Source organism: Sphaerodactylus townsendi, linkage group LG04 (assembly GCF_021028975.2).
Source record: "Sphaerodactylus townsendi isolate TG3544 linkage group LG04, MPM_Stown_v2.3, whole genome shotgun sequence".
In the NCBI taxonomy this organism is placed as follows: Eukaryota; Metazoa; Chordata; class Lepidosauria; order Squamata; family Sphaerodactylidae; genus Sphaerodactylus; species Sphaerodactylus townsendi.
Genome location: NC_059428.1, coordinates 77263362 through 77277476, shown reverse-complemented (window position 1 = coordinate 77277476; position 14115 = coordinate 77263362). Strand labels below are relative to the sequence as shown.

At 42.1% G+C, this 14115-nt stretch overlaps 1 protein-coding gene across 4 annotated transcripts in view; it reads right to left on the bottom strand.

The window, feature by feature from the left end:
• Positions 1–14115, bottom strand: part of DMD (dystrophin) — a 1175169-nt gene that overhangs the window by 181419 nt on the left and 979635 nt on the right. For all 4 annotated transcript variants that reach the window (XM_048495459.1, XM_048495460.1, XM_048495467.1 and 1 more), the window contains one exon: positions 2348–2494. In XM_048495459.1, the coding sequence (XP_048351416.1) occupies positions 2348–2494 (147 nt within the window). The remainder of the gene's footprint in view (positions 1–2347; positions 2495–14115) is intronic.

Genomic DNA, 14115 nt, shown 5'->3' with positions numbered 1-14115 from the left:
GTCATTTGCATCACTACTGCGGTTGTCCAACGGAAAGGAGATCTTTTGCAAGTCAGATGCATATTCTTTTTTGAGTTTTTCTTAATCCTTAGACAGGAACACTGGGTTGAATGACAATGTATTTAGGGAAGAAGAAAGGGAAAAATGTGCTCTGCCAACTCACTGGATCCAGTCCTGTAAGTAAAGATCTCTCTTGTGGTTCCAAGGTTGTCAGGTTCTTAAGGTCTGTTTAAACTACTTTTTGTTATTTTTCATTATCCTTTAAAAACAAAACTACCTTTTCACAAACTTAATAGCTTGATCAAACTCTGCCAGTGACCGCAGTTAATATAAAGCTTTGTAATTTTGGATTCGATTACATAGATGTAATCTTAATAGATGCACTATGAAATGAATCATTAAGCTATTGTAAAGGGTAGTGTTTAAAATTAATGTTGCTAGGAATTGTTTAACGAAGAACAGACTTGAGTGGTAAAAGTAAAAAATCTATGGTCAGTGTTCCACATGCAGTAAAACAAGTTCAAGGGAAAGACATTGCAAATCAAAAGATTTTGACAGCAAGGGCGATCATACCCCCCAAATTATACTACATTATCTAAGACAGTTGCTCCAGTCACATTGAAGTACCGGCACAGTAGCCACCAGTTTCCTTCTCTCTGTAGATAACTAGAGCCGTCGCTGATGATCTCATGCAGCAATTTGCTATTGGATGATGTCAGAAACCGTGTGTGTATATAGCACCTGCTTATGCATACAATTCTTTTAATAATTATATTAGAAAATAAAAAGGATGTAAATGAAAATGACAGCAAGATGTGCAAGCACCCATGATCCAAGCAGTTGTATATGCTGAGGATTTCAGCTTGAACAAAGCATTACACAGATTTTGTAGATATTTATTTTATTAAAAGGATAATTTTAACTAAATTTCTTTTACAAGCCTGCCATTTTAAAACCATCAGGTAAGGACTACTTCAGATAGATTAATTGAATTTACATGTATGAGAACAGATTCACTGTTTCTTATATGAAACATTTTGATACCATTTAAAAAAATACTTCTACCATCCCATGCCTCCTGGACTTCTGGTGCCCCACTCTCAATGGAACTTGCTGGCCATACTGTGATCTCTTCCAGGTGTAATTGTGGTACTGCATGCTGTGCTCAGGAGCATTGCTGTCTAAAATGGCACCCAGGGCATGTACACTAGCTCACCCCCATCCCCAAACTCCACTTGTAGTTCAGAAGCCAGGCGCACCTGTTCTGCACTAGGCTTGGCTGGCAGTGTATTTCAATGGCAGGTTTTGACCCTGCAGTTAAAAGCTTGACCCAGGCAAGCTGAGTCCAGCATCCAACTGAGCAGTGAGTCTGACTGGCTCCAGCTTTATACTACTGGCTTTCCCTCAAGCTCCACCTGACCTTTGGCAGGGAACCTTGAGGGGTGGAGTCAGCAGTGTAAAGCTGGGGCTGGTCAGACCCAGCTCTCAGTTCAAGGCTCAGCTCAGCTTATCTGGGTTGAGTTTCAACTACAGGCACAAAGTCTCCAGTTTAAAGCTTCACTCAGGCTGAGCCAAGCCTCAGACTACACTGGCATAATCCAGTTGTCTCTCTCAACCTGGGCTTCTCCAGGCACTCCAGCCCAGTACTGCATTGCTCTGTTCTGCAGCTACTGGCAGAACCTGGATCCCCAGGAGGTAGAGAAGGTGGCTGCTTGGAGGAGGTGGAAAGGGGAGATACATAGCACAGATGCTGGGGAGAAAAGAGTTCTAGCAGAAGCCTGTGAGTAATGGGACACCATATCTTTCTCTCTTCTCCTCCAACACAAGGCCAGCAGAGTGCTGGTGGTGGGGAACATGTGAGAAAATATCATGGGATAGAAATGGAAGCCTGAAGGTAACAGGCTTAGAGGAGGCAAAGCTGGGAGGGCTTGGGTGGAGTTTTTGGAAAATGAAGCCTGATGGCTGGGGGAAAAGGAGGTGGAACAATCTCCCTTCAAATACTGACATGAGCAAAGGACAAGGAGGAGTAGGGCTGGAGGTTCCACAGAGCCAAGAACCTTGCAGCCAGGGGACAGTGCTGAGCTTCTTTAGCTGCTCCCACCCATTCTGAGGCCAGAGAAGCTCACGAGGGCCAAATGAAAGGCCAGATGAGAGACACATTCGGAGAGAAGCCTCTCATATAAAAACATGAAAACAAGTTCTTTACTATTTTTAAAACAAGTGACCAGATCTTTATTTTCTACTTGCCTATTTCTTTTCCTTAGAAGAATAGCAAAAATCTAAGCAACAATCCCAGCACAACCATCAACAATACATTTCATACTTAAAATAAGTTATGCAACATTACCTGTAGGAGTTTCCACCTAGTGTTCAAGTCTTCTAAGCGTTTCAGCATATATGGAGAAAGCTGGATCTCGGATGGGGTAAACTGATGGGCTTGGTCATTAACACTGTTCACATTCTCTTTAAGAGGTGCAATTTCAGTCCGATAAACCTGTGTAAGAAAACACATGAAACTGAGCTGCAGGTGAAATACTGTCTAACAAACAGTTAAAACCTACAATGTTCACAAACCAGCATCTCAGTATGTTCCTGCTTCCTCCACTACATGGTTACATCTTGTTGCAGGGGAGCCTAGTGTTACTCTCTGTTTTACTCGACTGCTAATAGGGTTAGAGATAGCAACTGGTGTTACTGTGCAGATACGGCTCATAGAATATGCTGAAGGATCAAAATTGAAAGAGGATAGAAATGGAATAGAAAAGATTACAGTGTCTGGAGGGGCTGTAACATAATAGCTATGGGAATAGGCTCATCCTCTTAATTCAATTATATTGTTTTAAGTGGGACTCAAGTTAACCTTACAGCACAGTTTACAGTAACATTAACAGTTTACAGAAAAGCTTTTGACTGCATGGGTCATGAAAAATTATGGTTGGTTTAAAAGAAATTGGGTGCACCACATTTGATTGTTTTGAAGCATAACCTGTATCCTAGACAGGTTGTGCTGTTTGGATAGAAAATGGAGAAATTGAATGGTTTCTAATTGGCAGAAATGTCAGCAGAGGTGTGGGGGAGGGAAATGGCACCTGAGGTAAAATGACGCCTCCCCCTTCCCCCCACGCCTCTCCACTTAGTTTAAAAGCAGCCTGGTGGGAACTACCTTAGTTTAAAAGCAGTTTTTTAAAGCAGCCTATTGGGAACCTGCAGGGAGTGGGGCTCGCAAAGTCTTCTGGGAAGTGTAGTTCCCACCAGGCTGCTTTTAAAGGCTGCTTTTAAACTAAGGTAGTTTCCACCAGGCAGCTTTTAAACTAAGGTAAGTGGGGGGAGCGGTGGGGGGGGGGAGTGAAGGGTGATTTTCCGCTCACACCGGTGTGCACCCAGTGCATGGCACACTTCCTGTAGACTGAGACTGGGAAGGGCAGGAAGGGCACCTGTGAAGGAGCTAGAAAACATTCTTACATTAAGGATGTGCCACTAATAACAAAGATCAAAATAATTCATGCCAGAGTATTTCCCCTTGCTATGTATGGGTGTAAAAGTTGAAGAAAACTAACAGGAAGAAATTTGATTCATTTGAATTGTAATGTTGGAGGAGTTTTATAGATATCATGGACCACCCAAAAATCAAATGTAGCATTTAGATAAAATGAAGCCTGATCTCTCCTTAGAAGCTGAAATGACTAAACCATGGCTATCATACTTACTTCACATTATAAGAGGACAAGAGTCATGAAAAAGACAATAATGCTAGGAAATCTGAAGGCAGTGAGAAAAGAAGAACTAACATGAAATGGATTGGATCAGTCAAAGAAGCCGCAATCCTCAGCTTGCAGGACTTAAGTAAGACTGTCAATGATAGGGTGTTTTGGAGGTCATTAATTCAAGAGGATCACTGGGGGGAGTGTCCGGGGGGGAGTGTCCGGTGGCCTTTGGCCTGCCTACCCTTCTTGGCGAGACGTTAAAACTAACTTCGTCCGCCAAGAGCCTGGGGGTGACTCTGGATCCATCTCTATCATTGGTGGTCCAGGTCACCCAGACAGCCCAGGCAGCTTTTTACCATCTGCAGCAGGCACGGCAACTGGCCCCGTATCTCTCCCGTTCTGATCTGGCCACTGTGATCCATGCCACGGTCACCTCTAGATTAGACTACTGTAACTCGCTCTACGCGGGCTTACCTTTGGCCATGATCCGGAAACTGAAACTCGTACAGAATCGGCAGCCAGACTCCTTTCCGGAGATAACAGCGGCGAGGAGACGGATTACTCGGTCCTATACCAACTACACTGGCTGCGATCCCAGTACCGGGATTCATGTTTAAAAGTTTTGGTTTTGACGCTTTAAAGCCATTGTTCGCGGCCTTGGCCCTGCACTATCTAAGGGACCGTCTCTCCCTATATAAGCCCTTCACGGGCCCCTCCGTTCATCAGAAGCGGACCTGCTGGTAATCCCTGGCCCCAAAGGCGATCGAGTACTGGCCTCTACAAAGAGGCCAGGGCTTTTACGGCTCTGGCCTACCTGGTGGAACAGGCTTCCAGGTGAGATCAAAGGGCCCTGCTTGAGTTTACAAAATTTCACGCCCAGGGACACCTGCAAAACGGACCTGTTCAGCCAGGCGTTTTAGCCAGCGGGATGATATCAACAGCAGATAAGAAAGCAAACATTTGGCCTCGATAGCAGGTTCATAAAAGGGGGAATAGAATAGCTGAAGCCATCTCTAGTTTAATATTTTATGTATTTTATGTATTTTAATTAACTTATATATATGATGTTTTAAATTTTTATTTTGTTGGAAACCGCCCTGAGCCTTCGGGGAGGGCGGTATACAAATACAATAAATAAATAAATAAATAATAAATCTAAAACTGCTTCTCTCTCTCTCTCTCTCTCTCTCTCTCTCACGCACGCACGCACGCACGCACGCACGCCAACTGTGGCACAGGCTTTTCTTTTTAAAAAACAGAACATTATTGAGGAAGAAACCAGTTAAAATTAGACAACTTCAGAGAACACTCCAAGAAACTATATACATTGTGGAACAATTTTTCAGCATCCTTTTAAACTGATTATAGCAATTCAAGGCAATATATTCAGAAATAATACCAGGCTTGGCTTATGGACTTAAGAAGATATTGAATAATTTGATTTTCTATATTAATTTTCTTTTACTTGAACAGCTACAGATTTCATTTTCTAGTTATGTTTGCAAAGGTGAAATGAGTTTTTTACTAGACGAAGCTCTGTGTACTTTTTAATTTTTATTTCTATGAAAAATAGATGCAGACCTCTTTAGTTGACCAAATACAAAAGAGCAACAGAGTAGAATAAGAATGGATATATGATACAGATTACAGCTTTTCTTTCTGATATATTAAACATTAACACAGAACAAAATCATATAAAACAAGCAAAAATTAACACTCCCCTCTCACACTACCATGGGGCTATATTTTAGTAGGAAGTACAATACACGCTACAGGGGTCAGTGCTATCAGTCACAGACCAGGAAAGGGATTTAGGCGTCTTAGTTGATAGTTCCATGGGAATGTCAACTCAATGCATGGCAGCTGTAAAAAAGGCAAACTCTATGCTGGGGATCATTAGGAAAGGAATTGATAATAAAACTGCAAAGATTGCATTGTCTATTGCTGCCCTTATATAAAAGCTTAAGTGAAGTCGCGTTACTGCATTCTTGCATGGAGTACTGTGTCCAGTTCTGGTCGCCGCATCTTCAAAAAGGATATTGAGGGAGATAAGGAAAAAAAAGTGCAGACAAAGGGGCAACAAGGATGTGATTGAGGGACTGGTTAGGCACCTTCCCTATGAGGAGAGGCTGCAGCGTTTGGGACTCTTTAGTTTGGAGAGGAGGCGGCTGAGGGGGGATATGATTGAAGTCTACAAAATTATGCATGGGGTAGAAAATGTTGACAGAGAGAAATTTTTCTCTCTTTCTCACAATACTAGAACCAGGGGGCATTCATTGAAAATGCTGGGGGGAAGAATTAGGACTAATAAAAGGAAACACTTTTTCACGCAACGTGTGATTGGTGTTTGGAATATGCTGCCACAGGAGGTGGTGATGGCCACTAACCTGGATAGCTTTAAAAGGGGCTTGGACAGATTTATGGAGGAGAAGTCGATTTATGGCTACCAATCTTGATCCTCCTTGATCTGAGATTGCAAATGCCTTAACAGACCAGGTGATCGGGAGCAACAGCCGCAGAAGGCCATTGCGTTCACATCCTACATGTGAGCTCCCAAAGGCACCTGGTGGGCCACTGCGAGTAGCAGAGAGCTGGACTAGATGGACTTTGGTCTGATCCAGCTGGCTTGTTCTTATGTTCTTATGTAATCCTACCAAGAATTTATCAGATCAGCGCCTGACTCTACAACAGCTGGAGTATTCCTGTCAGTGGGCAGAGCACACACTTATCCATCAGGCATCCACATTTATCAGTCATCCTGTCATCCAAATGTCTGGATTCAGGGACTCTTGGCTAGTACAGTTCTACAGCACACCAGTCTTTGTATGGAGCTATGCTTCAACTGCAATTTCAACCCTTGCAAGACTGTTATATCATGTTCTTGCTCCTGTTTACTGGAGTCAACAATAAAGAACGCCTTTTGCTCCCCTCTCTTATGCACCAATAGCAGCAGATGCCTCTAGGTAGGGTTAAAGCACATGTTTTGATTCACACGCTATCAGTCAGTCATGGTCTCAGAGGGAAGACTGCCCTAAATCAACAGCATGGAACTCCTTCCTAGATGTCTATAAATTGCTTGTCTTTCCTCTGAATCTGCCAGGCAAGATAGTACATGTGGTCAGTTGCAACATGTCCACTAAATAATGCATCAATATATGAGGAGACATGATCTCCATGTCACTGTTTTGTTTTGCTGTAAATTTTGAAAGGGATCAAGGATGAATTAAGAGTTCCAGAGATCCTAAGCATGGAAAAGATTATGGTGCCCCCCATATATAAATAAAAAGAATACCAAACGGTAAAATAAAATTTTATTTTTCAAAATGACACAAGACACAAAAGTACGCTAAAACTAATAAATTATTTGAAGATTTTCTGATTGCATAGTCTGGATAAATTCATTGAAGCTGACTCAGTGGAGCATGTCTGCTTCCCTAGACAGTAGGGAAAATGAATCCTTTCTGTCCTGACACATTGTTCTCTGAGGGTGTTCTATTCTTTTCAGCTAAGAAAAAGAGCATTCTATGGAGCAGTTAGTAATCATAAATGCTAGAAAAATACATAGTGCAATCTCTACACCTGAAAATACAAATTGTATTCTGTCTTTAATATTGCGTCATGAAGATCAATGTGACTGCATTTCATATTTCTTATTTCATTAAACTTTGCATGCATTTAACAGTAAGGCTGCTGTGGTTCTTCACAAAAACTCATGTTTAGCTCGACAGGGAATGAGTGAACTAGCTACTGAGGACATTGTGATAATTCCATATCATTCAGAAAAGAAAATCTACTTGCTACTTCTTTGTAACTTCACTACTTCTCATATGAGCTTCAAGTGTATCAATTACAGTGTAGTAAGATAGGTGAAAAGATTCAGTGCTGTTTCTGATGTGCTGTCATCATTTGCATGTTGTTTTTTCCCAATCCACTTGCAGGACTTGGCTTCTTCAAGGCACAATATCTTATGATAGGTCATATCTTTTGAAATCAAACGTCAAAGCATGTAAGTGGTCTACTAATGACTGACAGAGGTCTGCACACGTGTTCAAATCCAATTCTTTTTCTTGGACAGCTTGACTTTCATGGTGATCAACATGAATACAATATCTAGTTCTTGCAACTTGTTTACAATGTGTTATGCCTCTTGTGTATTTCTCCCATTTGTGATTGGTCTTTGACTATACTTTCTCATGCATCCACAATCTTTCAGTTGGACTCCAGAACTGCACTTGTTGCCATTGCATGTGTTTCCCAGTGAGTATTAGAAAAATATTTCAACACATGGTCTGTCTGGGATTGGCTCCCACCACCAGCACTCATCCCGAACCCCAGCTGGTCAGTGGATGGCCCCACCATGCTGCCAATGAATCCCCGACCTGGGAGATTCTCCAGATGCCTCCAACTCACTATCAATGCAGGAAATGGTGGCAGTGGACAGCTCAGAAATACGGCAATGGCAGAGCCTGTTGCCCAAGCCATAGCAGATGACACCAACTGACCAATCTTTAGCCGGAGTGAGGGTGGCCTGAAGTGGCCAAGAGATGTGGGAGAAAGAGGCCTACCTAAGAAAGCAGTCAGATGGGCTAGCACAGGCCTCACAGCTGATGTGCAGCCCAATGCCATGGCCCCACCAGCTCCCAACCAGCCCTTAAAAATGTGAGTGGGTCCTCGAGACAGGAGACCAATTCACAGACTGGCAGTGCCAGATGGATGGCCTGAAAACCAGCAGGGGCTTGGCAACTGGCCCTACCCAGGTGGGAGAAGACAGGGCCGAGGGATAAAAGGGGAGGAAGACCTAAGGAAAGGTCAGCATAGAGTGAGTTACAGTTATATAACCTGGATGTGACCATTGCATGGATCACTATGGCTCGGTCCAAGTGAGACAGGAAGGGGGCCAATTACCTAGCCTGATGGAGATGAAAAAAGGCCTCATTGGCCATGTATGCAACCTGGGACTTCATAGAAAGTGAGGACTCCAGGAACACACCCAGCCACAGGATCTCCCTCTTTGATGGATTCAGCTTTAACCTGTTCTGTTTTAACCAAACTGTCATGGCCTGCAATGTTACCACACAAACTCATGGTGGTGGTGGGGGCTCTGTTTTAAGAACAGTTTCTTCACCCATCCTGCCAACCCTTGGGGTGCCTAGCAGTGCATTTCCAAAATGGAGAGCCCATTCTCTGAATTGACTAGTTTTCCCACAAGGACATAGTAAAATCCTGTCTGGACTTGCTCTCGCCTACATCTGCCTTGCAAATAGCTGCCATACCCTTCCTAAAGGTATTAAGAGATTTAATGTCTCTGCCTTGGAAGCTGTCACTTCCCATCTCCAGCCCTGAACTATCTACCCAACGAAGACAAAGGTCTTGTTAATATATTTGCCCCAAGTGTTCCTGCTCGTGTTGTGTTAACCTAATACTTCTTCCTCTGACTAATCTCTCTCTAACGACCACCTCTTTTACATTGTCACTGATCTAGAAACTGTAATTTCATCAGATTCCTCCCACCATCAGGCATTCCCAAGCTTGAACCATCAAGCTAATGCCTCAACTATTAATGTCTGTCTCTAGTCTTTCCCAGAAAGGCAGAACTCCTTTTTGCAGCACTGAAACCAGCTAGGCAGTTAAGAGTCACTTTGTATAACCCTGAGGGTTCCTTTTTCCTATAAGAAGCCTTCTCTCCCAGTAGCCAGTGTTCAATAGACACTTCTCTTGTCCTACAATGTGTTGTTCTTTCTTCTTCTACCAGAGCTAAGTGTGGGTTGCTCAGCTCTGTTCATCAGAACATTCTACTCCAAGAATGTAGTCACTCAGGTGACTATATCCCATATTCCCCTAATTCCTTTCAACTATTCCAAACCCATCCGAGTCTGAGAGAAGGAGATTTATTTTATCTGCGACAGAGTGCATCTGGTACCTGAATGCAAGACTAAAAAGGAACTTGGACCTTGACTCATCATACAAGAGGCAGTTCATAACATAGTGAGGAAGATCTTCCAGTTCACTCCCGCAAATGCAAATTTGCTGCTCCAATGGTATCTGAGCATATCTGCCTTGCAAATACATTGTTGGCATTGATTGGAAATATAGATAGGATAGCTAACTAAGTTATAAGATCCTCACCTTTTTTTGTGACTGTGCTTCACTTAAACAACTGTACCTGTGGGTGCAAGACTAGAGTCAGTTCATTATGCTTCATGTCTTACATCTTAGTTGATTTCACTGACAGAGCCCCATTAAATCAACTTTTTGAACATACATATTAAGTTCCCAGTGCACCAAACAGAACTGGGAACTCATCAGTTCCAATGAAAGAATTTGATCTTCATTCATGAGCCCATTTCAGATTTGTAAATAAATGGCCAAGCCCTTGGTTAGTTCTGAAAAATAAGTAGTAAATAATATTATTTCAATAAGAATATGCTCATTGTGTGCTTCTCCAGCTTCAGGGAGTTTCTCTTACGAAATAAATTACTCCTGTTGCAACAAATAATAGTAACTACTCAATTCACATTTTCAGTTGCTTAGTCCCACTTTTCCCCTAGCCTCATATGCATCAACTTGATAACAAGTCATATTCAACATCCAGATATTTATTCTAAATTATTCAGTCAAGTCTCATTGTAGCAATTTTCCCACTTCAATTAATGAAATCGTAGACCTACCCCTATTTGTGGCATTTGAAATTATACTTTGGAAAGTAGCCTGTATTGAATAGCTAGTTCTTTCTTAGAAAGTATTGTTTTTCATAATATTAAAATCAAATTGTTCCTTCAATACAGTCTGATAACATTTTTTTCTCTGCAGTTCAGTTATGTATTTTGAAAAATCTTTATTAGTTTTTGTGCACTTAAGAAAATGATGGTTATTTTGCACAATGGAAATGCTAAAAAACAGGCGAAATGTGTAGAGTTGTAAGACTGATTTAACGTTAATGTCAGTATGAGCTTCAGTGAGCCACTGCTCACTTCTGATATGTATGATAATTACCCGTATATACTCGTGTACAAGTCGACCTGCATATAAGTCGAGGCACCTAATTTTACCACAAAAAACTAGGAAAACTTATTGACTCGTGTATAAGTCGAGAGTGGGAAATGCAGCAGCTACTGGTAAATTTCAAAAATAAAAATAGATACCAATAAAATTACATTAATTGAGGCATCAGTAGGTTAAATGTTTTTGAATATTTATTTCAAAGAAAAACAGTAAACTAGCTCTGTAAGTGGAAAAGAGGGTCAACAAAAACAATATGGTCTCAATAATAACTTTAAAAGTACAAAAGCCTTAGCTCAACCAGCAACCAAGCTAAAACACAAGAGTTAAAATCCTTCAAAACTGGATTTTTGGTCAGGGGAGGAATATTTATGTTAGCAGTACCAACATTTCAGAGTATCTTTAGGAGACCCTCCTGATGATACCACCCAGGTTTGGTGAAGTTTGGTTGAGGGGGTCCAAAGTTATGGACCCTCAAAAGGATAGCCCCATCTACTATTAGCTCCCATTGGAAACAATAGGGGATGGGGAACCCCCTTTGGGGGTCCATAACTTTGGACCCCCTAAACCAAACATCACCAAACCTGGCTGGTATCAGCAAGAGATTATCCTGATGATACCACCCAGGATTGATGAAGTTTGGTTCAAGGGGTTTAAAGTTATGGACCCTCAAAATTTAGCCCCATCTCCTATTAGCTCCCATTGGAAACAATGGAAGATGGGGCACCCCCTTTGGGGGTCCATAACTTTGGACCCCCTGAACCAAACTTTACCAAACTTGGGTGGTATCATCAGGAGAATCTCCTGAAAAATCCCTGAAATTTTGGCACTGCTAGCCTAAAAACTGTGCCCTCTGGCGGCTGACAAAGTAAAAACCCTAAAATATTTTTTAAAAAATACACCTCACTCGCGTATAAGTTGAGGGGGGCTTTTTCAGCACAAAAATGTGCTGAAAAATTCAACTTATATGCAAGTATATACGGTAAACTGAAAATCCTTATGAGGCAGGTTTCAAGAGAGTGAGTTAAGGCGGAAATTAATTTGGTCATGAGTCTTACAAGCACAGATTTACTATTTGGGAACAACAACAGCTAATACACTAGATAACGACAGCTGATTGGAATTTTAATTGGACAGTATTCTTGTACAGGAGTTAATTGTTGTTGTTGTTGTTGTTATTTAATTTTGTTTAATACCACAGTTGCTAGTTCTTTAGCTGGTTGTTGGCCTTTCATTACAATTTGAGCCTCATTCATAGGTCTAGGACAGGGGTAGGGAACCTGCGGCTCTCCAGATGTTCAGGAACTACAATTCCCATCAGCCCCTACCAGCATGGCCAATTGGCCATGCTGACAGAGGCTGATGGAATTGTAGTTCCTGAACATCTGGAGGAAGCCTTGAAAGTCCTGCCCCTGGGATCCTAGGACGATAAATGATAATCAGCCTGAGTGAGTTCATCGCTTGGAGGATCCCAGCAGGGCTGCCTTCTGAATCTGACTGATGTTGATTTTATCAATTTGAAGATTTTAAGTGCTGCCCTAGTGTTTTTGGAATGGCACCCAGAGTGCTGATTACCACTGGGACGACCTCAGCTGGTTTGTGATACAGTCGCTGTATCTCAATTTTCAAATTGTAGTATTTAGTCACCTTCTCATGTTCTTTTTCAATGACCTTGATATAACCAGGTACTGCTATTGTCGATGATATTCACTTTCTTGTCCCTTTATAAAATTGCAGAATCATAGAGTTGGAAGAGACCCGAAGGGACATCAAGTCCAACCCCCATAGAGCATGGACTCCAGACCTTTTACCATTTTGGTTGTCGTTCTCTGGACCTGTTCCAGTTTGTAGTATTTAGTCACCTTCTCATGTTCTTTTTCAATGACCTTGATATAACCAGGTACTGCTACTGTCGATGATATTCACTTTCTTGTCCCTTTATAAAATTGCAGAATCATAGAGTTGGAAGAGACCCCAAGGGACATCAAGTCCAACCCCCTGCAATGCAGGAACACATGATCAAAGCACTCATGACAGATGGCCATACAGCCTCTGTTTAAAAACCTCCAAAGAAGTAGACCCCACCACACTCCTAGGTAGTGCATTCCATTGTCGAACAGCCCTGATGGTCAGGAAGTTTTTCCTGATGTTTAGGTGGAATCTCTTTTCCTTCACCTTGAACCCATTACTCCTGGTCTCCTGGTCCCAGTCTCTGGAGCAGCAGAAAACAAGCTTGCTCCCTCATCAACATGACATCCTTTCAAATATCTAAACATGGCTATCAGGTCACCTCTTAACCTTCTCTTCACCAAATTAAACATACCCAGCTCCAGTGGTTGAATTCAGCAGGTTCACACCACTTCGGCAGAACTGGTTCTTAAAATGATGCTTGTAAAGAACCAGTTGTTAAATTTTTTGAATCCCACAACTGGAAACGGTTGTTAAATTATTTGAATCCCACCACTGCCCAGCTCCCTAAGTCTCTCCTCATAGAGCATGGACTCCAGACCTTTTACCATTTTGGTTGTCGTTCTCTGGACCTGTTCCAGTTTGTCAATATCCTTCCTGAATTGTGGAGCCCAGAACTGCACACAGTATTCCAGGTGAGGTCTAACCAATGCAGAATAGAGAGATATAATTACATCCCTCAATCTAGACACTATACTCCTATTGATACAACCCAAAATTGCATTGGTTTTCTTGGCTGCCACATCACACTGCTGACTCATGTTCAGTTTGTGGTCGACTAAGAATCCCAGATCCCTTTTGCATGTTGGGATAGGACGGTATATCAAATTTAATAAATAATAGTAATAATAATAATAATGTAGTGTTGTCAAGCCAGGTGTCACCCATCCTATATCTGAACATTTCATTTTTTCTGCCTATGTGTAGTATCTTACATTTATCTCTGTTGAAATCCATTTTGTTTGTTTTGGCCCAGCTCTCTAATCTGTCCAGGTCATTTTGAATTCTCGCTCTGTCCTCACCCCTCCTATTTTGGTGTCATCTGCAAATTTGATTAGCATGCCTTCTATTCCATCATACAAGTTGCTGATAAAAAATATTGAACAGCACTGGGCCCAGTACAGAACCATGTGGCTCCCCACTAGTCACTTCTCTCCAGGATGAAGATGAGCCATTGATGAGCACCCTTTGAGTTCGGTCAGTCAACCAATTACACATCCATCTAATTAATAGCATTATCTAGTCCACATTTCACTAGCTTACTTGAGAGAATACTATGGAGCACCTTGTTAAAAGCTTTGCTAAAATAAAGGTATGTTATGTCCACAGCATTCCCTTCATCTACCAAGCTTGTCACACCAGGTCGGCGCGTGTGCAGTGGGCCGGGAGGTAGCCAGCTTGCTCAGTGAGGGCAGGGAGGATGGGCTACTATTGGCTGACGTGC